Source organism: Cynoglossus semilaevis, chromosome 10, assembly GCF_000523025.1.
Source record: "Cynoglossus semilaevis isolate Cse_v1.0 chromosome 10, Cse_v1.0, whole genome shotgun sequence".
In the NCBI taxonomy this organism is placed as follows: Eukaryota; Metazoa; Chordata; class Actinopteri; order Pleuronectiformes; family Cynoglossidae; genus Cynoglossus; species Cynoglossus semilaevis.
This window is the reverse complement of record NC_024316.1, coordinates 14,075,412-14,099,926: the sequence shown is the minus strand read 5'-3', so window position 1 is coordinate 14,099,926 and position 24,515 is coordinate 14,075,412. Positions and strand designations below refer to the sequence as shown.

General features: G+C 42.5%; 1 protein-coding gene across 1 annotated transcript in view; it reads right to left on the bottom strand.

Moving 5' to 3' along the window:
• Positions 1-24,515, bottom strand: part of lama5 (laminin, alpha 5) — a 59,704-nt gene that overhangs the window by 5,412 nt on the left and 29,777 nt on the right. Inside the window, exons 7-64 of the mRNA XM_025059139.1 lie at positions 23,333-23,448; positions 20,794-20,912; positions 19,853-19,943; positions 19,624-19,758; positions 19,475-19,534; positions 19,064-19,204; positions 18,333-18,470; positions 18,046-18,180; positions 17,708-17,842; positions 17,349-17,486; positions 17,191-17,243; positions 16,961-17,060; positions 16,704-16,862; positions 16,528-16,627; positions 16,222-16,378; positions 15,347-15,485; positions 14,486-14,628; positions 14,284-14,387; positions 14,032-14,185; positions 13,784-13,947; positions 13,105-13,275; positions 12,804-13,014; positions 12,579-12,705; positions 12,271-12,410; positions 11,974-12,089; positions 11,675-11,886; positions 11,329-11,530; positions 9,927-10,071; positions 9,698-9,838; positions 9,368-9,529; positions 8,582-8,689; positions 8,295-8,378; positions 7,490-7,720; positions 7,153-7,266; positions 6,929-7,059; positions 6,763-6,843; positions 6,447-6,661; positions 6,200-6,300; positions 5,642-5,825; positions 5,403-5,543; positions 5,145-5,296; positions 4,804-4,914; positions 4,495-4,606; positions 4,166-4,339; positions 3,855-4,051; positions 3,655-3,771; positions 3,422-3,576; positions 3,115-3,244; positions 2,921-3,023; positions 2,668-2,781; positions 2,386-2,568; positions 2,138-2,280; positions 1,873-2,052; positions 1,612-1,751; positions 1,357-1,516; positions 655-788; positions 365-530; positions 21-158 (exon numbers count right to left, since the gene is read on the bottom strand). Coding sequence (XP_024914907.1) covers positions 21-158; positions 365-530; positions 655-788; positions 1,357-1,516; positions 1,612-1,751; positions 1,873-2,052; positions 2,138-2,280; positions 2,386-2,568; positions 2,668-2,781; positions 2,921-3,023; positions 3,115-3,244; positions 3,422-3,576; positions 3,655-3,771; positions 3,855-4,051; positions 4,166-4,339; positions 4,495-4,606; positions 4,804-4,914; positions 5,145-5,296; positions 5,403-5,543; positions 5,642-5,825; positions 6,200-6,300; positions 6,447-6,661; positions 6,763-6,843; positions 6,929-7,059; positions 7,153-7,266; positions 7,490-7,720; positions 8,295-8,378; positions 8,582-8,689; positions 9,368-9,529; positions 9,698-9,838; positions 9,927-10,071; positions 11,329-11,530; positions 11,675-11,886; positions 11,974-12,089; positions 12,271-12,410; positions 12,579-12,705; positions 12,804-13,014; positions 13,105-13,275; positions 13,784-13,947; positions 14,032-14,185; positions 14,284-14,387; positions 14,486-14,628; positions 15,347-15,485; positions 16,222-16,378; positions 16,528-16,627; positions 16,704-16,862; positions 16,961-17,060; positions 17,191-17,243; positions 17,349-17,486; positions 17,708-17,842; positions 18,046-18,180; positions 18,333-18,470; positions 19,064-19,204; positions 19,475-19,534; positions 19,624-19,758; positions 19,853-19,943; positions 20,794-20,912; positions 23,333-23,448 — 8,107 coding nt within the window. The remainder of the gene's footprint in view (positions 1-20; positions 159-364; positions 531-654; positions 789-1,356; positions 1,517-1,611; positions 1,752-1,872; positions 2,053-2,137; positions 2,281-2,385; positions 2,569-2,667; positions 2,782-2,920; positions 3,024-3,114; positions 3,245-3,421; positions 3,577-3,654; positions 3,772-3,854; positions 4,052-4,165; positions 4,340-4,494; positions 4,607-4,803; positions 4,915-5,144; positions 5,297-5,402; positions 5,544-5,641; positions 5,826-6,199; positions 6,301-6,446; positions 6,662-6,762; positions 6,844-6,928; positions 7,060-7,152; positions 7,267-7,489; positions 7,721-8,294; positions 8,379-8,581; positions 8,690-9,367; positions 9,530-9,697; positions 9,839-9,926; positions 10,072-11,328; positions 11,531-11,674; positions 11,887-11,973; positions 12,090-12,270; positions 12,411-12,578; positions 12,706-12,803; positions 13,015-13,104; positions 13,276-13,783; positions 13,948-14,031; positions 14,186-14,283; positions 14,388-14,485; positions 14,629-15,346; positions 15,486-16,221; positions 16,379-16,527; positions 16,628-16,703; positions 16,863-16,960; positions 17,061-17,190; positions 17,244-17,348; positions 17,487-17,707; positions 17,843-18,045; positions 18,181-18,332; positions 18,471-19,063; positions 19,205-19,474; positions 19,535-19,623; positions 19,759-19,852; positions 19,944-20,793; positions 20,913-23,332; positions 23,449-24,515) is intronic.

Genomic DNA, 24,515 nt, shown 5'->3' with positions numbered 1-24,515 from the left:
CAAGAACAAAACAGACTTACAGTTTTAGCATCTGCATCGCCGACCAACAATTTTTGAGAATCTGGCTCTTTAGGCTCCACTTCCTCTTTAGGATCACCACTGAAATCGTAGAAAACCCTTAGTGTGCCATGTAGCACTGCCAGACACAGGAACTGATTCTGGGGAGGGGAGACACAAAGACACAACATTCCTGGATTTACATGCTCAATTTAAGATCTACAAATTCAAGACATACAGTCCTTAAACTGTGCTTTCACGTACTGTCAACTGACAAACTGACAATGTGGTCGTATATAAATGTGTATTTAGGGTTTACTGCAGCTTCTGATATTTCATCGAATGCACATATGGAATATTGAATTACCCCGTTCTGCAGCAGCAGCAGAATTCCTTTCTGTGAGAGCAGTTTGACTTCCTGTTCAAAGCGCTGCATCTTAATGGGTTCATCAGCGATGATGACCTCAGCGAAGCCGGTACCATCGAAGAACGCCGCGTCATTCACCCAGGCCTGAGTCAGCACCGGCTTAGATCTTTTTTTTTTTTTTTTATCCATTGTCATTCACAGAGTGGAAACAAAAAGGAGAAATTTCTTTCAAAAATGACTTAGACTGAATATAAATAATGAATGGGATGTTTACAGTGCAGTACACTGACCTGCCACAAGGTTTCTCCTCTGTGGTGTTCAGACTGAAGATGTTTTCAAAGTTGTACAAACTCAGCACCTCCTCGTTTAGTGTATCCAGCTCGATGCAGCCCTTAAAGTTGGGCAGAGCCAGTGCAGCAGGAGGCTGAAAATGAAAGGGACCGTCCATCACAGAGTCACTGATGGAGTCAAACAACAACTCACACTCTCACTCACACCTATGATCACTTTAGAGCAGGGGTTCCTAAAGTGCGCACTCTTGGGGGTGTTTTAACTGCCACTAGGGGGCGCTAGATAAAATAAAATAAATAAATGCAGGCTATACGTGTGTTATTTGTGTGTTCTAGTCACTTCAGTATGCTTAAACATGGTGCCTTTATAAGAGAGCTTATTGCTTATTTTTTCAAAGGTGCGGGGAATTTCGGAAACATCAACCTGGTTGGGACGTAAAAATGTTTGAGAACTGCTGCTTTACCGCTGTCCAATCACCACTGTGTGGCGGGGGGGGGGCAAAAATGTTTGAGAACTGCTGCTTTACTGCTGTCCAATCACCACTGTGTGGCGCCAGCCACAGCTCTAAATATGTAAATGTAAATTTCACAACTATAAATGGGACAATATACAGTTTGTATTTCTACCAAATCTCTGTGTTGGCTTCATCCACATAGCAAAAGACAAAAGTACAGAGTAACAGAGTACGCTTCAGTACTCACTTTGAAAGTACTGGGGTAACCTCCAACGTAGAACACAGTGTCATCAGTCAGGAGGTTGAGCAGGCCCTGATCTCCTCTGGCCTCCACAAGACTTTTGGTGACCGTCTGGTCTCCTTCTTTGGTTTCTGAGGACATGGACATTTGACCGTACTGGAGAATCCTGCATTCAGACAAATGGGAAAGTCATGTCAGGGCAAAAAGAATGAAATGAAAATAACAGAAAACTCTGTCATTGAGTGTTTGCCTGAGCCTCACCTCTCCATCACTACATTGTTAAATTTTCCATCGGCCTTGACGTCTTCGGGCATCTGCACTTCAGCAGTATCTCCTCCAACATTAAAGTACCAGCGCAGACGCTTCCCCTCCAGAGCCATACCCAGGAACTCCTTGCTGGACTACAAACACCACAGTGACAAACAATTAGCTAAAACTATGGCAGTTGTGCCAAATCTGCACCTAGGAGCAGGAACTCCAAACACACTAATCAGGCCTGGGTACTGCCCTGCTGACACTTACATCCTTGTTGCCCAGGTAGAAGACAAACTGTCGTGTGGCATCGCCCTGTCGCCTGGAGCGAGCTGACTCCGGCAGAGTGACGTACAACTTCAGGGAGGTGTATGCAGCGAGGTCAGCCAGGTTTGGCGGAGTGCGGACCTGGACTCCAGACTCTCCGTTGAACTTAACTGGTACACTCACCTGGATGAGCGGGAAAAATTTAAAAAAAAGCACTGTTAGTAAAAGAAACTTGTTCAAAATATTTTCAGTATTTCTTTTTGTCTACCTTGCTGGCAGCGTTGCGGGCCTGCTGTATGAGTTGTCTGATTCTGTTGATGTTCTCGGAAATGTTTGGCATCTGGAAGGAGTGATTCTGGAGACTGTCCAGCTTTGTTAACAGAGTCGGTATAGTGGTACCCAGCTCTTGCACTGAAAGATAAATGTGATATATTTAATCATTCACCTGGAGAGTTTACACCGCAACAAGTCACTTTTCCATTAACAGTTTTATAAATATATTGACTAATGTGACACCTGTCTTGTTGGCTTCCATCAGTGCCTTGTTGATGTCATTATTGGTGGCGTTGGCATCTCCGTAGGTCCCCTTCCACAGGTCCAGCTGCTCTTTGATTGGACGCAGGGCATCGTTGACTTGAGTGGCCGTGCTGTTGGCCAGCTCAGCTGCCTTCTTTGCCTCATTGATCTCCTGAGTCACATCTGTTTTATTTCAAAAATGTATAAAACATTAACAAACACTTGTTAACATTGCCATAAAAGTATTTGCCCTGTGTCTGGGAGTGTGAAATAATTCCATACTTGTGGTTAGGTTGAGGCTCTCCTGAATTTTCTCCAAGTCTTTCATCAACTTGTCTTTTTTAGATTTGGCATCATTTAGTCGTTTTTTAGCATCTTTGAGCTGAGGCTTGAGCTCTGTGGAGCAAAAAAAAAATAAAATTAAAATACTTGCACAAAAAAAAAATCACCTTGGTGACCTGAAGAATAATGCATCCTCAGCATGTTTATGTGACTTAAAAAAAGCTTATAGTCTAACACTAAATTGTGCACTTACCATTATTAAGTTCTTCTCTTAAGTTCTCCACTTCATCCTTCAGCTCCACACTGTGGTTCCGCAAAGAATCTGCGATTTGACCGAGGTCCAGATCCTTTATATTCTGAAACAAACAATAATCAACAATAAAGTCCAAGTGAAAAACTTGATTGAAGGCCGGTGAGTAGAATATTGTTTGTGTTTGTTCTCTTTACCTCCATTGTGTCATTAGCAGCCTTGTCGGCCATCTTGGCAGCCTCCTCTGCTTCCCTGATGCTGTTGACAATTTTGTTGTAGGCTTGAGTCACATCCACGATTCCTTCTTTTTTAGTTTCAGCAACAAGACTGTAGTTAAATAAAGACATGTTGTCATTTTTTTCTCTTTGCTTGAAAAACAAACAAACAGTGAATGCGTGTTTAAATGGCTTTATTTAACAAATAATTGCCCGTGAGTCAAAAAAAAAAAACACAGTGAATGCGTGTTTAAATGACTTTATTTAACAAAAAATTGCCCGTGTTCACCTGGTCAAGTTCATGGCTAAAGCGTCCAGCAGCTCAGCATGTTTCTCCGCCTGCTCCACCAGTGGGATCTTGGATTCAGTCCAACCAAAGTCCTTCACCTTCTTTGCCAGTGGTGTCCTGGCGCCGTCCAGCTGAGCTGACAGACGCTCGTAGTCCTGAAGAACATCACAATGGAAACATTACAGCACAAATAAAACAGAACTGCAAAGTCTGAATGGTTGTGTAGTTCTCACCTCTTTGGCATCTTGCAGCATGGACAGCAGATCATTGACCTGAGCTACGTCATCCTCAGCCATGTCTAACTGATCGTAGACCTCCCTCTGTTTGGCCAGCAGGTCGTCCAGTCTCCTCTGAGCAGGGAGAAAAACAGAAATCAGGTTTGGCTCCCTGTCATCCACCTGCTCTTCAGTGATGAGATAAATCCTCAGCTCACCTTGTTGTCCTCCAGAGATTTCTCATTGATGTTATTGAGTTCTCCTGCTTTGGCCGTGTTTTTCACTGCTTCATTCAGGGCGTCTCGCAGGTCCATCATTTCAGAGTGGAAGCGAGTCAGACGATCTTTGATGGTCTTGGCCACATCTTTGTTTTCATTCTGACGACTGACCAGCTCATCTTTAATCCGGTTCAACACTGAGGGAAGAAGAAGTGAAAACCAATCAATTTGACACTAGTTTAATGTGTTCATAGGATTTTAATCACTCTGTGTCATATGTAATCTGTAGGACGTGTTCTGTGTTCTCTTACATTTTTCTGCCTCTGTCTTCTCTTTTTCAGCCATGTCCATCTGACCCACACAGCTCCTGTACCTCATCTCCCTCAGCATGGTCTGCACCTCCCTAAATTTATTCTCCCTTTCGTCGTCATCCTGATCTACATCTGTGTCATTCATCAGTGACTTGTTCGCCATGTTGAGGAAATCTGGGGAAAAGGTCATAAAAAACCACCAGGAGTCATTCACCTTGTATTTTGGGATAAGACACTTGTATGTTTAAGAAACAAATATCCGCAGCATTTTAACATTCTCTCAAGATTTTCTCAAGTCAAATACGACGATGGTCGTCGTAGTTTGTTACCGTTGATATCCAGTGTCAGGTTTGTGACGAACTGCAGCAGGTCCAGCGCCCTCTGGTGTGTGTTTGTAGTACTATTGTTCAGGTTGTCAACCCTGTTGTTCATCACTGCTGCCTGAAAACATCAAGACAGAAAAGGTTCTTGGTGAAAAATAACTATGGCTCTGTGCTAATTGTATGAAAGTTGTGAATGGATATATCATTTTTATCAGAACTTTATTGATTGCTTCATTTATTGTGGGTCTCTGTGATGTAGACCTGTGCTCGCAACCACTAAAATTGACAGAGTTCTTATGTGAGCATTGACTTCACCTTGTCCTGCAGTTCATCAAGGTCCTCGTTAAGGTTTAGGATCTCAGTGTCCAGCATGTTGGCCCGAATCCTGTTGTCATCCAAGGTTTTGTTGTAGTCCTCGACAGAACGCTGTGAAGAAGAGACGAGAACAAGGTAAAGAACAATCCCAGTGTCTGAAGTCAGACTGTTTTGGGGCATGAGTTCTTTATTTTTATTTGTCCTCTTTAAGGCAGTATCTCCATCTGTCATATGGAAGACTGTGACAGGAGCATCCTGGTGTCTGGTGGTTAAAGAATGAACTCAAGAGGCCTAACGAATTATTAGGGTTCTTTTAGTAAAATTATAAAACGGAAGCTCACAGCTGTTTCCTCCACAGACTTGTTGAGAGCACTCAGCTGAGCCCAGGCCATGGAGCTGGCATTAAGGTTGCTCAGCTGATTGGCCACAGCGCTGAAGTTCTTGTTCATCTTGTTCAGATCCTCTAACAGCACAATGACGCAGCTGTCACAAACTGCAGAAGCAAAAGGTGAAGAAAGTCATGGTTTAATTCCCACCGCACATATTAATCCATTGTTGTAGGGACATTTATGTGTGTGTGTGTGTGTAATTTAACTCACCTTCACAGTGCATGCCGTGATGCTCCTCAACAGCCACACTGTATTTGTGTGTGCACGAGTCGCACTGTTTTCCAGTCATCCCGTCTGGGCAGCGACACTCCCCTGTTCGTGGGTCACATCGACCTCCTCTACACCCACACTCTGGAGGAGGGGGTGTTAGCAGATGTTAGACAAAATGGGGTTCACATCGACCGTACGGAGCGTCACTAAATAAAAGTGTTGGCTACAAATTCACTCACTCTTGCATCCGTTCGGTCCATAGTCCCAGAATCCAGGTGCACACTGTTTGCAGTTAGGTCCATTGACTCCAGGCTGACAGGCACACTGACCACTCTGAGGGTTACAGGGCTGAGTGAGGGCAGCTGAGGCCTCACAGTCACACTGACGACAGCCAGAGCAGGAGTCAAAGCCAAAGGAGCCGTCCTGGGAGAATAAACCAAACCAAACAAGTCAGTGTTGGAAACAACCATCACTTGGTTTTTGGAACATTTTACTTTACTGATGAGTAAAAATACAGTTACTTAATACTTTTATGAATACTTTTATGTGTTTTTTTATGTCCCTGCATCTGGCACCAGAGAGGACCATCTGTTTTAACACCACTGGCCACCAGGTCTAAAAATAACTGTTATCATAGAACTGCTGAATTTTACACTACAGTGAGAAAAAAAAAACATGCAATGAAAAAAATCTAACAGGTGTTTGTATTTACTGTAGAGGATAATGTAAGATTCAGAAAAGAAAACAAACTTTTACTGGCTATAAAACAAACAAATAATAAAAAAAGAAAGTTCTACCTCACAGCGATCACAGCGTGGTCCAGTGACCCCTGGTTTGCATCGACACTGTCCAGTGTGAGGATCACATGACTCGGTGCCACAAGGAGAACAGTCACATTCTGGGTGATGAAAACAAAACTTATATTTTTCTTTTTTTCTTTTGTTACATTTTTTACTTAACTATTCATTATCACCTGAATGTATGAAATAGTAATCAAAGAAGTACTTAATCAGATGTATGACAGTGGCCTGTGTTTGAACTCACTGGTGCAGTTTTTGGCAGCGACGGCGTCACCGTAGTAACCAGGAGCACAGATCTCACAGTGCCGTCCGGCTGTGTTGTGCATGCAGCTCAGACACTCTCCGGTCAAGGGATGACAGTCGGTGAAGAGCATGTTGGGATCGGTGTTGTCGTGGCAGTCACACGGCTGACACCTGCTGCCCAGAACCATGGGGTTTCCATAGAAACCAGGAGCACACCTGTGGAAGAGAGACGCAGAAAATTGTTGAGTGAATGTAACCTCAGCAGCAGAAATTGTTCATTAAGTTCAAATGTTTCTCTGTTCTTAGACTCAGGTCACCTCTCACAGTGCGGTCCAGCATATCCAGGCATACACAGACACTGCATCTTGTCAGTTCTCTGCAAACAACCCTCGGCAAAACTGAGGCATAGAAGAGGCACAGTCATCAAAGTGGGATTGAAAAAGTGAGAAAGATAAAATATAAAAAATAATTGTTTGCACTGACTTGTTGGAGGGGACCCTGAGTGGACAAGGACAACTGGAGCAAGATACTGCCTCTCCGTCAACGCTGTTGTTGCCAAGGAAACCACCCTGACACGTCTCACAGTGGTCGCCTGCTGTGTTGTGTTGACAGTTCTGATGGACATAGACACAAATGGGATGTCAACAAACTAGGAAATCAAAATTCAGACACAGAGTGAGGGGGTTTCCAACAACAAAGACCCTCACCACACAGATTCCAGATCCGTCCAGACATTGTTCAGAGTGACCGTTACAGTTACAGGGAACACATTTTCCCAGGAACAGGCCGATGGTGTCTCTGTAGAAACCAGGAGCACATTTCTGCAGAGTGGAGAGAAACAGGCGTGAGAATTTCACTTTCACATGCTGCTGATGATTTTTTGTGATTTTTTGTATGTTGTTTTTGGTAAATATCATTACAATGAGGAAGAAAGTCAGAACAGTTAGTACCTGACAAAACATTCAAATCTCTAAAACTCCATACGGCCTAATGAATGTGCCCTGAGACGCTCAGTAGAAAATGCTACACCATCAGTGTCCTCACCTGACACGAGTCTCCAATGTAGTTGGCGGGACACATGCAGATCTCCACGTTGTTGGCGTGACGACCAGAGGGAAGGTTCTCAGCGCCCTCTAGCACAGCACCACGGAGCGACACGGAGTGAGCCAACTGCGAGTGGATGGCTCGGATCTGCAGGGACTCCAGCGCCACCAGCACCATCATCAGCTCCTCTCGAGACACAGAGTTTCCGGTCTGAGCGTGACGGAAGCTGCCCTGTGAGAAGAAGAGAGGAGGAGAGGAGGATTACTGTCTGCTTCTTTTTTACTTAATTTTTTTCAAAAGGTTTTTTGTGTCTGCTTCTTTTTTACTTAATTTTTTCAAGAGTTTCAAAAGGTTTTTTGTAATTCCAGAACTCTACGAATAAAAAAAAATAGATTTATTAATGGTCTTTGATGACTATGAAAGCAAATTTCCACATATCATTACTATATGTGCTCCTTTTTATTCTACTGATTTTAAATAAATGATCATATCAGAACTAGCAACAAGTACAAGTATAAAGGAGAGTGTAAACTTTGGAGCGAGAGGGTGAAACAAAGTAGAAAACCCTGACGGTTATTTGATACTTTATTACAGCAGGCTACAGTAGACACTGCTGAAATGTCTGGGATAAAAGGAGTTCCTTTCCTGTATGAAAAAAAATGAAAATGCAGCAGCAACAACCTGGTTAAAAAATGTTGGCAAATACAACAAGTTGACACCAGCCTGATGATGTTATCCTGACAAAAGACACCATCTGACATAAATCTCTGGCCTTTTGAAGCATGGAAGGAAAAGATGAGTTTACCTCGACCAGGTGAACGATTCCAAGGTGAGGCTCGTCGGGAGAGGCGTACTCTCTCTCCATGAACACCAGGGTCATTTGGTTTCCCTTCAAGAGGAGAAAAAAAACAGGAATGGCTTTTTAAGTCATATATATTACAAGGAATGTGTATGAGACAGAGTTTTGGCAAAACATACATAATTCTCTCTTTATGCTGGATTAGAATGAGTCTGTGCAGGTCTGTGTATGTCTTTGAATGCTGGTTTGAATGTTGACCTATGTGTGTGTGTGTGTGTGTGTGTGCTTTGCACCTTGAGAATGATGTCAGGCCTGGAGGCTTCTGCAGGCAGAGACAACACATCACCTCTCATGGTTTGAGTGTGAAGTCGATACCTCAGATAACCCCCATAGGATGAGACCTGGAGGAGAGGAGATCATTTTAAGGGAGATAGTTCTACACACAAACACACACAATAAAAAAACCCAGACAGACAGTAAAACCACAAAGACCTTTAATCTCAGACTATTGCTTTTAATCCAGACAAGAATGAATCATATTCATTGTACAGTGAAACAAAAACAAGAAACAAGATCCCAGGCCCGTGAATTACCCATGAAAGACAATCCATCCAAGATAAAATGCCTGAACCTGGCAAAACTCATGCAGGTTATGGCAGAGCCGACGTTTGAAGTGGTTTAAAGGACTGTCTGGTGTCTGACTGGGAGTACCCACCGCCCACTACAGGCTAATGCAACTGACCATTTAAATGCTTTACTGCAATTTATCTGTCTGTCTATCTGTCTATAATTTGTCACCCAATCACCCTGTCTGTGCCTGAGCTGTGGATAAAAGATCACTGACAGATTTGTTTTAATTGTTGCTAAGGCAAGAAGAAGAAACCTGACAGATCAATTCTTATTGCAGCATACTGTATACCAGGCGTTATGTTTAATGGAAATATTAATAATATCTGTGTGCATTTTTAGATACTTTCCATATAACATTAAAAGATACTTTCTTTTGTTTGTTCTACATTATCTTCTCATGCTGTAATTTTAACAAAAACGTTACATAAATATCGAGTTAAATGTCCTACCTTGTCTCCCAGGTAAGTCTTGGGTGCGAACCAGTGGAGGTCCTGGTAAACATCAGGCACATCACTGAGGTCCGCCTCTACAAGATCCTGACCGGGATACACAGTCACTGGCACTTCCTGTCTGTCAGCTCCCAGCAGCACCCAGCCCTCCATGTTCATGACCTAGAGGAAAGTAGGGTTGTCAAATGATTACATTTGATGATACATTATTTGACAATAAAATGTCTTTAAAACCATTTCTTAAACTCAAAGTTGTAACACCTTACACATAAAACTGCTATTCAGAGTGAGTTGAGTGTTGTTCATGTGTCAACACCAGATAATTTATACCTCAGTGCGTCTTTTGTCAGAGCTTCGACAGCGATCAATTGCTCCAAAGCAGAAGCAACTGGTGCAGCCTTTGGGGTTGGTTGGGTCTAGGTGGAACGTACCAACTCTGCACTGATCACAGTGAGTGCCCTGGACGTTCTCCTGCACGGGGGGGACGGGGACACAGCAGGTGAGGACACATAATAGGTTCAGAGGTCTGTCTTCATGTCCCTGTGTGTTTGTTTCCTACCTTGCAGAGACATTGCCCTGTGAAGGAGTCACACACTTCCTCTTCAGTTCCTGCCTCATTGCAGTCACATGGTCTGCAGTTGGGGTAACCATAGAAACCGGGGGCACAGCGGTCACACTGACGTCCGACAATGTTGTTCCTACATCTGTACAAAACAAAAACACCTTTATGAGGACTTTACTTTCAGTGTGTTTGTCTTCCTGTGTTCCTAATGCTAAACCCTAAATAAGAAAATGTCCTGAAGCAGTAAAACACTTCTAGCTTTACATCCGAGTCTTGTCAGGACAAAGCAAAGGCATTCCTCACTCTGTGTGTGTGTGTGAGTGTGTGTGTGTGTGAGTTCCCCAGTTGTCAGAACCCAATTGTGAAGTAATCACAGACAGCAACAGAAAACTAAAGAAGAAGCCAAGTTTCAATATTTATCAGTGCGCAACAGAAAACTAAAGAAGAAGCCAAGACAAGTTTCAATATTTATCAGTGATGCTACATGCTCAAAGCTAACAGAAAAAACTAAACAAACATGAAAACCTTTCCTTTAATTAAAAATATCGAAATTATTTAAATCCTAAATGAGGGTAAAAAAAACAAACTAATTTTGACTGATGATCTATTTTATTTAACTTCCAGTAAAACCCGCTGCAATTAGAACAATACAACAAAACCATCTGTGGTTATTCTGATTTTCTCCATGTATTCAATGTAAAAATGTTACAACTGTTACATTTGGAAGTCAAAACTGAAAAAATAAATCACCCTTGATAAGACCATGAGAAAATGTATGCTTCTGTGACATGTTTGATGAATGTGCGCTACTCAACACTTGATTCCTGGCATTTTTTTAGAGATACTGCAATAATTTGTAGGTTTCTGTTGCTTCAAAAAACCAGTATAAGATGAGGCAGTTATCATGATACGACAACTTTCAAAGAAAATAAACGGCGGCAGACAGATGAGAACGAGGAATGACAGCTGCTGGGCTGTTGGCAGTCGTCAATAAAACCCAGATCTGACTGAAAGAGCGTGCTTCAAACTCAACGCAGCTTCTGCTAAATGCAGAGAGCAAGAGTTGGCAAGTACAGCTGGCCAAACACAGGGGCAATCAACCCCGAGTTAGAACCGAGGCCAAGACCATGTCAGGATACAAAGAAGAGCGAGATTAACTGCCTTTTTAGGTATTTTCAAACAGAGGTCTGACATTTGAGAGCCCGGCTTGTTAAATCACACATCGGTGGAAGTGTGGGAAGCAGAGAGTAGTTTGATGGATTCTGAACAATATAAAAAAACAAATAAAACTATGACATAAAGGTTAAGAGGCTGAATTTCATCTTTTAGTTTAGACGGACTGTACCATCTGCTGAAACTGCTGAAGGTGAAACTAAATATGAAGGTGAAGAATCCCTACCTGCACTGTCCACTGAGAGTGTCACAGCTGGTTTCAGTGGAGACGACTCCAGGCCGAGAGCAGTTACAGATCTCACAGCCCACGAGCGGGTGGCAGCCGAACGCCTGGGGTTCACATTCGATGCACTCAGGGCGCAGCGTCCTCGGGGGGCAGATACAGTCCCCGGTCACTGGTTCACACAATCTTGTGCCACAGTTACAGGCTGCAGAACAGAGATATTCAAGCATCAACCAGAAGGATTTAGAAGAAGGCAAATTTTTTGAAGACATTTCACCTCTTGTTCCAAAGGCTTCCTTTGTTCAATATTTTAGGACTAAGAATGTCCTCAGTTGAATCAGAAACTCACGTCTGCAGTTGGGGAAACCCCAGTGGCCTGTGGCGCACATGGAGCAGTCTCGACCAATCACGTTAGGTCTGCAGCGGCACTGACCACCGAAGCTTTCACAGGTGTCGCTCTCAGCTCCAACCTCGTGACAAGCGCATGGCAGCGCTCCGTTATTAAAGAACGCTGACAGAGACACGGCTGAGCTGAGGCAGAACTTAGAGGCAGTGGCAGAACTAATGGAGCAAAGACAGAAGACAGCTTTAATAAACTTGACAAACAGAATGACTCACGTGTTTGAATAATACAGCACAGACACTAACTTGAGGTGGAAGCTGTTTTGACCACAGTTGCTGATAAAATCATACGATTTGTCCATGGGCTCCTCGTTCAGGTGGTTAGAGCTGTAGCTGGACTCAGGCACAACCAGAACATAATCCTGTTCAGAGATGGACACCATCATTTCATTAGAGTGGTCAGTGTATGGAGCTGTTTTTCCCTCTTAACAGCTCTATTCAATTCAATCAATGTGCAAATTTTTATTGTAGCCCCAGAAATATCAGTTTGTCAGAATACAAGTCAGAACACAAAAAGAAAAGTAATAAGGCAGTTAAACTCACCAGCCACAGGGTCTTGCCTATAGGTATCTGCACCGTGACGAACACCTCGTGGTCAGTCACATCCAGAATGATCTGGTTCTCAGAGATGAGGACGTCACGGCAGCCATAAGCGTGAGGACAGAAGGAAGCGTTGGCGTGACCTGAAGCAGGAAGTAAAATAAAAGAATAAATGAAATTAATGTTCTATCTATATTTCTAAATGGCCAAGGCAATGTTGTTCAAACTTGGGGTCACCACCAAAAATGGCCTGGAATTCAAATGGGGTCACCTAAAATATCTAGTAATATTTGTTTGGTTAGTGTTGGTACCTTGCCAGATTCGTCCTCCGTTGATGTAGACCTGAACAGGGTATGTGGGGTGGGAAGGCTGATGGTAGTGGAGAATGAAGACGTAGCGACCCAAGGTGTGGACCCGTGTGGAGAACACTGCTGCATTCTGAAGGAACCAGACAACAGACAAGATGGACACAAGGTTCTGATGTGACACAGGACAGAACAATGAAAAATACAGTTTCACTTTCAGTCCCTTTGTACCTGCACTGAGTCCAGCCTGATGTGGTCACTGGTGTCTGCTCCAAACGGTGGTCGCACTCCCTCACTCCAAGATGACTCTTTCTGGTAGGGCGGCAGAGGAGAAGCTACAGCAGGGAAGGTCAAAACCTGCTCCTGGGTGGAAGAGCTCTGTCCGTCCTTCAGTACTAGAGAGTCTGACGGTGTCTGGAATCGTGAGGGGGCACAGGAGGAACTGTGGTAACAACAAAGACAATGGTCGTTAGGGATGGAGGCTTTAACAGGAAATAGGTCACTTCTGAGGTGTGGATCTGTGCCACTGTACCTGTCAGGAGAGAACTGTCCATGAGAGTTGATGCAGTGGACTTTGGGTTCAATGTACTCCATTGTAAACTGGTCTCTGGGAACCAGATAGAGTTTGTGCTGCAGAAAACAAAAAGCAGGAGTTAACTCCAGCCACACACTGTAGACAGGAGACAACACACACCCAGACAATCAATAATACTGCAACAACACACACCCAGACAATCAATAATAAAGAGTCCAGCGGCACTTAATACACTTCCTGATGGAACCCAGTCTGAATCAAACCTGAGACCCTTTTACACACAAGGCCCAGAATCCTACCACCCCGACGCACTTGGATTCACAGAGATTACACGAGAAGAAGAAGAGTGTGTACTTTTTAATAATGTCACACACACACACACACAGGCGTACACACAAGCAGTGATTAAGACCTGTTGACATATTAGATGAAGCAGAGTGGCAGTAAACTGCGAAGCAGCTGAGTCCACACAGACGAGGACCAGATTCTCTTCAGTCTGTTTCCATGTTGTTTCAATGTATAAAAAAATTTCAAATAAAAAGGCATGTTGAGCATTAAATTTCTTTTTTAAATTTTACACACCATGTATTTGTTTTTTTATTTATTCTTTCTAGAACCTCAATAAAGGGGAACATAAAACTAAATCTTTTATTATCAAAGCAGACAATGTGTTCACCTGTATTTGCAGTGCAGCAGAGTGACCAGGTGCTGGTGTGTCCGTGATCCTGGCATATTAATCACTACAGACAGTGTCTGTGGAAGTTCCTCTTCACTAGAATATTCTACTACCAAAGCATAATCCCCCGGGGAGGTCAGACGAGTCTGCAGCTCGATGCTAATCTGCAGCAGAAAGTTGAAACAGTTGAAATTTGGATTGTTCTCCAGTTCATATCATCTGTTCATGACAGGACATGACTCTCTTACATCATAGCCACTGCAGACGGCCATGTCAGGGTGGCGTGGAGTGACCTTCTCAGTTGGGCAGGGTCGTGGCAGGTGGTTGTCACTACGGCAGCTGGCATCGTTGCCAGAGATGGAAGGGAAGGAGTCCAGAGAGAGATACCTGTACAGCAGACAGCTACAGACACACAGACTGATCTCAGAGAAGGCAGGTTGAAGACAAAACAACTCTTCAGTCTTTTTCCTTTTTTTTCCAAAATATTTCACTGTGCGTACTTTTGGTTGGCATCAGGTACAGGGCTGTAGGTGCAGGGCTCAGTGACCCGGATCTGCAGGATGGGAGCCTCATAGTAGGAACTGGGAAGCAGCACTAAATAATCCTAAAGGTCAGAGCAGAACATGACAACAGTCAGGAGGGTGTCACCATTAAGACCAATGTTGACTGACAGCCATTCTATAAACATATAATCTGTCTCACCAGCAGGATCCCCTCAGCCTCAATAACCACTGTCCAGGTTCCAGGGTTCAGGACAAACGGTTCCACAAAATTATTCTGTGGAACGTTGACAAAAGTGGGCTCCACACTCGGAGCAAAGACGATCTGTTTAGACTGTTCTGAACCTGGAAAGTGTTCAGAGAAAACACAAACATCACTGTAGAAAAATCAAAAGAACCAAACTCAGAAGGAAATTGAAAAATTACTGTAAATGAATGTCATAGAAAAAAGTAAATAAACAAAAACATTTATTTTCAACATGGATTCAACAAGGAGTGATTGACATTTTTCAGAGATTTTTATTATGGAATTTATACATGGCAATATATTGTATTATTTAGGGTATATTCTCTTCCACTGTGATTGGTGGATACCTACCTCTGCGGTTCATCTGATAGGCTGTTATTTTACCACTGGAGGTGGCGCCCTCAGGATTTACATATCTGAGGATGAAACGGGTCAGATAGACGTCTACCTCGCTCACATGAATCTGCAGCTTCACTGCAGTCTTCAGGGTCAGGGTCGGGAGAGGATTATTGGATGAGGAGGACGAGGAGGGGGAGGAAGGGAAGTGGATGTTGGAAGGATATGAAAAAAATAATTTCCTTAGTCTTTTAATTTCCAAATGTAACTCCTAATCTGTGGCTCTAGAGGGTGAGTGAAGGGAGAGTGAGAGCTGAAGGGTCACCACCACCAGTTGATCAAAAACACTGACCAACACCAACACTGACTGTGTCGCATCTGTCATCTGACAGGAGGAAACAGATAGTTCTTATTCTCCAACCCTTTTTATCCTAGGAAAAAAAGGTATGACAGGTCAGATCATCCCAGTGCAGCACTTACATTTACCACAGCGGTGGCGCCCGTCGTCTTCTACGACCGACACCCTGCCCCAAACATTCACACCACGCCAGCTGACGTAACGCAGCACCACTCGGAAAAGATCAGGCGAGGTGACTGACACCGACACCAGAACTTTGGACTGCCCAAAGACCAGAAGGAGCCAGGATTGGGAAAAGAGAAGAATAACAGTGTTGGATCAGAGTGGAAAAAGAAAAAGAAAGGAAAGTTTATAAAAACACCAAGAAAGACACAAGGCCATGAGGAACAGACTTAAAGTTTATAAAAACACCAAGAAAGACAAAAGGCCATGAGGAACAGAACCATCACCAACAGCACCCGAAGCAGAAGGTATTTCTCTTTAGAATTTGTCTTGATGGCACAAACACTTCTGAGAAGTGATTAAATATTGTTTTGATTTCAAACCTATGGCCCAGGGGCCACTTCCAGCCGGCAAATCTCTCACATCTGGCCCGAAAGGAGATGTTAATAATAATTAGAGTAATATTAGAGTTTGAGACCCGCGTTCTTTATGGATGATTCTAATTGTGCTGGAAGTCATTTAACCAAAGAGAAATATCCCTATGAAAGGTGATGGTTTTCAGCTGAAGGGTTTTAAAATTGTAACATGAAACACTGTGAATAGAACACGCAGGAGTATCAATACGATGAGCCACAGCTGGATATTATCATAAACACAAACAGCAGAACATATTTGACTTTATGTGTTTGACATTAAATAACAGGTTGAAACTAATCTGTAAAATTACCTTGACTGAAAAATATATTTAACTCTATTACAAAACATTAGTTAAAAAAAGTATACTAAAAATATTCTTTTAATACATTAAAAGACAAAAGTTGACAAATGTTCCTACCTGGATGGGGGTCATCTGGGCGTAACCCCTCCAGCTGAAGTCCTTAAACTCCAGAGGGTTGTAACCAAATCGCACTGGTCGGCCGTCCAGCATGGTTCCTTCCTCGATTTCAAACTTCATATGATGGAGGTCTGGGAAGAAATGGTCAGGACGAGGTCTGCAGGAGAAGTCAGTTCAGTTTATGACGTTCAGTTGGATGAAACATGATGAAATTCACTTTGTTTTTTAACTGAATAAATACAAGAAATGTTAGTTTATTTTAACTGAATAAATACAAGAAATGTTTGGAAAGAGCTCACAACTCACAGGTTGCACTTAGCGCCCTCTATGTTGGGTCTGCAGCGACAGCGTCCGTTCCTTTCTCCACAGGACTGGCCTGCAGAGCCCCCGATGTCGCACTGGCATCCTGAGAGATGTCAATACAGATGTTAAAAACCTAGTAAAATTTGTGTGTTTTTGAGTGTGTACAGACAGATACTGACCCTGGCAGCCAAAGTAACTTTGCTCCTGCAGGTTGTAGTAGCCATCCTTACAGGTGGAGCACGTTCCACTGCAGGCGTTTGGTTTACAGTGACACTGACCAGTTTCCTGTGCACACTCTGCAACACCACTCAGAGTCCCAGCAATGTGGCATTCACAGTCTGTAAGTCAGAGAGAAATCACAAGCATTAGATATTGTACTGCAGTGATTCTGGGGCACAGTGTAAGCACATGTTGTTGTGTTTAAAGTATATCTCACTGGTGCATCCATCAGGAGAGTCAGGAGAGAGGTTCCAGTACAGAGGTTTACATCTGTCACAGGCTGGACCCTCCACATGCTGACGGCACTCACACTGGCCCTGAATGACAAAATAAAAAAGTTCATCTATTTGTCTAACATTTTTAATGTCTATGGAACTTCACTGTAATGCTATATTTGATATTTTCCCTTTGTTGAATAGGAAAGGAAATATTTAAAGGTGTACTTACCAGTGGAGGTGGTACCACATACTGGACAGAACCAGCTGGATGACAGGTACCAGCTTCACATGTAAAGAGAAAATGGAGATCAGATCACCAGTCAGTTGTGAGGGGCATGGTGGTTTGTGTGTCGTTTTGTGTGTTTGAATGTGTGTGAGTGTGATTACTCTGGCAGTTGGGGAAGCCGTAAGCTCCATGTGCACAGCTGTCACACCTCTGTCCAACCACATGGGGCAGACACACACAGTGACCCGTCACCTGGTCACAGCTGGTGTATCGTGATCCTTCTGCAGAACACTGGCAGGCTGCAACACACACACACACAGAATTTAATTTACATTAAATGTTAATTTGACTGTTTTAACTCAAACATGTGCACTCCTTAAAATGTGTGAGATTTAAGATGCAAAGTTGGGTTACTGTTTTACTTTAAAAATGTGTGAGATTTAAGATGCAAAGTCGGGTTACCGTTTTACTTTACTGCTCAACTAAGGTTCATTAAGCCAGTGTATGAGGTAGAACTTACGTGTGCAGGTTGGGTAACCATAATAACCAGGAGCACACTGCTCACATGAGGCTCCGCTGTAACTGGGCCGACAGTGGCAGTGACCTGACGCAGTGCAGCTGGTGTCCAACGAGGTGCGAGGGTCACAGGTGCACACTGTAAAGTTCAATATTACCATGTGAGTTTTTCCATGAAGCTTCATGTTTGATTTGTTGTCTGTGTCTATGTGAGGGTGTGTATACACCATATTGGCTGTGCTTGTGGGGACTGGCACCAGCAGTGAAAGTGTATTTTTAGGTCCAACATGTAGTTTGGAATTAGAATATGAATTGGGGTTAGATTTGAGTTAGGGTGAGGACCTTGACAGTTGGGGTAGGAGTGGAATCCAGATCTGCACTGTTCACACCGAGGTCCCTGAAACTCTGGTTTACACACACAGTGTCCAGTTGAATTACAGATTTCAGGGAGAGAACCGACCGAACTGCAACCACACACTGTAGATGAAGAGAAACAGTCATTACTTCAGTATGAAAAAAAAAAAGTCCAAACACACTTGTTTTAAGTCAAACAATAGTGTGTATTGGGTTAGTGGTGTGTATTCTTTCTTACTAAATGCAAATTAATCTGAGACGTCATTAGGACTCACATTGACAGAGTGGGTAGTTGAAGTAGCCTGGTGCACACTGATCACACTCGTAACCCTGGAAACCACTTCGACACACACCGTGACCTGTCACAAAGTCACATGACCCGTCCAGACAGCCGGGGCCTGAACATTGGCATGCTGAAAGAAGAACCAACAAAACACACAAGAGAATGTACACTCGTAAATGACTCTGTGTATTTTTCCAGTTTACAGGAAGCATTTTAAAGATGTCTGTGTCTATATTAGTCACTGACAGAAGGACAGAGGTGCTTAAGGAGAACGGGTCACACTGATTCACACGTCCATGTGGAATGCTGTTTACATAGCAGTGTGTGTGTGCGTGCTAATGTGCTTACCCTTGGATGGGAAGTTAACAGGACAAATAAACAGATAAATAAAGTGCCTAAAATTCCTGTCTGTGCATCTGTATTCTGTCTGTGTGTGTATGGGTATATACACACATGTATATGTGTGTGTGTATGAGATGTCTTGGTGTATCTATATTTTCAAGGACACTGTTTTGGGAAAATACTATTATGGTTGTTAGGGGGGGACTACTGAAGGTCCCACCAAAGTGATATTTAGTTTAGAGCTAGGATTAGAGTCCTGATTAGATTAGATTAGATTAGCTAAGGAGGGATTTGATTGGTTACACAATTGATTATTTAACAAATAATTGAGAACAAATATTCACAGAACTAAAATATATTTTAATTCAGTTCACCACATACCCTGACAGTTGAGTCCATGGAATCCTGGAGCACAGGTGTCACAGTGGTCACCAGTGAAACCTGGTTTACAGACACAGGTTCGAGTTCTCGGGTCAGGCCTGCAGGAGTTGTCCACAGTCCCTGCGGCGCTGCACTCACAGTCTGAAGAGGAAAGAGAGAAAAAAAACATACAAATGGTGAATTGGACAAAATATCACTTCACTGTTGTTCTATATTGTCTACACACTATATGTGAAAATTAACTCCGTAATCATCCTAATTAAAATGTTGAATTATTGGCACACTGCTCTCACATTCAACTCAAAATTATAGAATTCTCAAGAACGTCTTATCAGTTCTTAACAAAAGCATCAACAGCAGAAAGAACTACGTGGGAAAATGTGACAGGGGAGATAGAAATGAGGGTCTCACTGATGATCTCTCCTGCTGGTTTTGCCTCGCCATTGTTGTTAGTTGGATAAGTAGGAGCAGCTGGTGGAGAGAAATAAAAAACACATTAAAATTAAATTACTGTGTGTTAAAAAAAAGGGGTTTGTTTATGGTTCATTGTTTTAACTCACGGTAACATTCAGGGAAGTTGATGAACCCGCTGGCGCAGGAGTCACAGTTCTCCCCACTGTAGTTTGGTTTGCAGAAGCAACGACCGGTCAGATCTTCACAGGTGCCGTCTGTGAACTCTGACTGACAGTCACAGGCTGTGGAGAAGACGGGAGCACGCAGTGAATTCACAAACACTTTGGTTTACTGTTTATTCCAAATCATAACATGTGAACGACGACCGTTACTCACGAGAACAGGCCAGAGATGAGTCAATGCTGTGGTCAGGTGACCTGTAGTAGGTGGGGATGCAGCGCTCACAGTTGATGCCAGTGGTGTGGTGCTGTGAAGAATACAGTAATACACTTCAGAAAATCAACCAAAATGACAGAAACTATCTTTATTGTCATTCAAAACACATACACTGTTGTTTATTATAGTAGGAGACAGCCAATTATAAATAATAAAAAAGTGTAAATAAATATTATTACTATATCTAATATGAACATATTCAAAGGTATGGACACGTTTGTTCATGTATATATTATTTATATGTAATATAAATTAAGGTACATTTTCGGTACAAAAAAATGTAGAAGTATTTTTTGTATTAAGAACCGTCAACATCAGATAACATACACTCATGCTGTTTATAAAATTCGTCAACTCACATTTCAAAGCAAACGCAGGTGAGAAAAAAACCGCTTCCGTTTGATAAACGAGGCTCGGCTGTGCTAACTGCTAACTCACGTAAACGTCCTAAAAACATCTAAATGTCTACCGTGGATTGGGTGCTATCACAATTGTGTTCGGTGAAAGTGAATTACAATAATTACTATATACACATATTCAAAATACAAGGTTAAACATTTGGCAAAAGAAATCTGTATAAATACACGTAAAGCTACACCAACTATATTAATACTATTTAAGAAACGATAAATAGAAATAAAAAGTGCCCCCTTGTGGCCAATTATTAGATTGTACTGCTAGGCTAATGCCACATAACCACGCACATGGCGCCAGTAACTCAAAGGATAAACTGCTTACATACAACACAATCTGCTTTAGTGTATATAAATAACTCTATGTCAATCTTATCAATCTAAAAACCCTGGTAAAACAATGAAATGCCCTGAGGTTTTCATTTAACATTTCCCTATTAAGGTTCCCACAGCTGGGAGAAGCCTTACCTGACAGTTGAGGCAGACTCCTCCTCCTCGGTGATGTCCGTGGATGTCCACGCTGCCCCTGCGCTCATCGACTTCAGGGTCGTAGTAACAGTCGAATGAGTGGCGGTGACAGTTACAGGCTGAAATACACCACACAAGAACTCAACTCTGAGTCGAACAAGGGATGTTTAAGAGTTTTAACATGAAAACAATTACGTTATATATGAAAAGCTGTTTAGCATTAGCTGAATCTGTAATTCAACTCTAAAAAAGATTTTCTTCTTTATCAATCGATTATCAGGTTGAGTAAAACTAATTATTTATATGTCATAAACACATTTGTTTTAATCCATTAAAACTTAAATGGTTTAAATGTTAAAACTACATTTAGTTTTTGTCGAGTATTTAAATGAAAATACACAATGACTGCAGTAAAGCTGCTTTTAGGAGACACAAGAATCATAATAATGTTTTTAAAAGAAATTAAAAGGTGTAAAAAAAAATCAGCTGTTTATAACAAACTCCAACACACGCACAGACACACACACAAAAAAAAACAGGATACGCAGTGTAGGGTGACATAAAAAACACCTAGTCATTAAAGTAATCACAGCCTTTTCCTCTGAAGTCACATCAAATGGTTTTGTTTTTATAAATTCCCGTTTCCTCCGGCAGGTGTTGGGTTTGAGTGAAAGATCACACACCAAAGGACGACTGTGACACTGATACCAAACAAATCAGCCGAGAACACAGAGAAGAAGCCTGTAATTAACACAAACACACACTTGAATCTGTTCTTAAAGGGACATTTTGATGAAAGTCAGTTATCGGATATTGCAATCTATGCAGTCGGAAAAGACGGATGTAAATCCATGTAGTTTGGACCAGTCATAAAAACTATGTCAAACGTCACATCTACTGTTTAAACATTTGTTGAATTAAGTTTCATCTGTTCTTTAGATTTAAGGATGTTTTTTTAATCACATAGCTATACCCTAGAAGCTATAAGATACTGAACCCATCTTAAATTCCACCTTAAATCACGTGTCATCCTTAAAGAGACAGAGACAACAGAGGTCTACAGAGGTTAACACTCTTATTCAAAGCTAATGCGTACAAATCTTTCTCCCTCTGCAGACGACAAATGTCACATCAGTTTCTCTCACTCCTTACACCAGGCAGATACTGCTCTGTTTATCAGCCACCAGATAAATCTGTCAGACTCCAGTCTGAATCTAATCCCAGACAAAGCAAAGAGATCTGTGGATCAAGAAGAACACCAGTGCAGGGCACTCGCCGCTCTTCACACACAGTCGCTAAAACCCTGATAGAGGTTTTCTTCTTATCTGCACCTCAGCGCCTGAGAGGTGCCGTGTGAATAAACCAGCGCTCCACATCCTCCTGACCGGCTTCACAAGGTCTAAGATACAAGACACAAGTCCTCGAACGCAAATAGTCTCAGCCATTAGTTATCTAGAAAGATCAAATAAAGATTAAGGATTGAGAATCAATTAAACTCTAGAGTTACTACATGGAAAATGTAATTTGAAAAAAATGAAATTCAAGTCTCCTTTTCGTCCCACAATGGGGAAATTCACAGTGTTAATCTTTGCGGTTCCTCTGGGAATCGAACCAACAACCTTCTGCGTGTAAGACTTTGGAACCATAAATATATAGCAAATTATTCTACACGTGCACAACAACTGAAGGCCTCGAGAACGTCATCATCAACACAAATAAAAGAAGTCAATCCTCCTCCACACCACTGACTGGGTCCCTTCACTCCCACACAGGGTGTCTTTTTCATTAGCCTTTCTGACCTCGGTTTTGTCCGAGAACAGTAGGGGAACTTCACAAACTGCAAAGGTGCTGGGAGGACAAACCTCTGACAGAACTTGTAGTGTTGAGAACAACTTCACGAGACCTGAGGGGTTTAGGGCCAACAATTGGACCAAACAGGAGTTTTTAATAAAGCTGTTCTGTTACAACAAAAGACTCCAGCAGCTCTTCCAATAATGAGAACAGCTTTATTAAAAACTCTTGTTTGGTCCAACTGTTGGCTTTAAAGTTCCTTGAGACAGTAATGCTGGAGTCTTTGACTGCAATCGTTTGAATTTGCCTGATTTTTTAACTTCATTTTTAACGTAGTTTTACACCAATCAGAACCACTCTCTAGGTTCAAATTAACTGCCACCAGTTGATCACTGATTAAAACCATCACCACCACCATTAAGGCCAACAACAATGTAATTTCATTCATCTAACATCCATCCATCCATCCATCCATCCATCCATACAGGAGTGATACATCACTCCTGTATCACTGTTTATTGGACAGAGCACATAAAGTACTGACATTAATGCATTTGAATAAAAAAGGAAGATATGTGTAGATATTATTGGTATGTAACTATACAAGGTTTTCAGTAAGAAACAAAAAAGCATTCAGTATTTAGAGTTCATTCAGAGCAGCATGTGAGAGAAAACACATTCCTCTACAGGGATCACTGACTTAACCCTGTGTGTGTCTGTGAGGGTGTGTGTGTGTGTGTGTACTCACGTTCACACTCGTTAGCGCTGAAAGTAGTTGCTGGTTTCCACGGTAACTGGTTATGTCCATGGCAACACTGGTCACAGGACACACCGCAGGTGTTGTGCTGACAGTCACACTGTAACCTGTGGACAACAACGACACAAACAACACTATGAGAAACGACTGGACTTTTTATTACTGCTACAGAAAGAATGGACAATGAATCTGTGACACTAACACGCACATGTGCACACATGCACACGCACATCGATGATGACGAAGAGCTAAACTATGCCGTGGCATGTGTCCACTCCAGGCAGTTGTGTTTTGGGTAAAACATTGCTTGAACTCTGCTCCAAAAGTTTGCATTCCTCTGTCTGTCTCTCATCCTCAGAAAAGGAAGAACCGAACGGAAAAAAAAGTCCAGAAACAACAGAAAGAACGAACGAAACAAAGAAAAAGAGTTGGGAAGAAAGATAAAGTATAAAGAGAGGTTAGAAGTTACTGTAGCCCAGACCACCTAACAATGAAAGGGTTAATCTCTGTCTCCATCTTCAGCGGCTGACTGCTTCACTCAGGCCTTTAATCCGATTAGTCCATAAACCTGCAGAGTGTGGCCAGAACACAGCAGGTAGCGAGGAGGAAAAAAACCTTGGTTACACCATTCTCTCCTCTCCGTGAGGCTTCTTCACCGCTCATTATTACAGACAAACTGGAGACCGGCGTCATGGGAGAGCAGACAAAGGGATCAAAGACGGAGAGGATCGTCCGACACATGTTATTCCTGTCCTTTCCCATTCATCCTTGAACAAACCTCCGAACAACAGTCAGACGGTCTGACCTGTAACTAAAAGAGCAGGTCAACGTTTGAAAAATACACAGAAACACTGACAAGATTCATTCTTTTCAGCTGCACCTGAAAAATATTTTTACTTCAATCTACAAAACGACTCCTTAAAGAACTTTTAACATCTGACAACAAGGAGACAAGATAAAAACCACCCAGCCCGGAATCAATCCCACAACCTCCTTCTCTATTAGGACTACAATACACAATTAGCTGTAGCCACCGCTAACAAGGAATTCTGAAGCTGTAGACCAGATTCGGCGGGCTGCATTCTGCCCTCGGGCCGCCAGTTGATGATCACTGTTCATGTGCCAAAGTTTCCTAAGAATCTTTTGAATTCCCACCGACAGGCACACACAGATG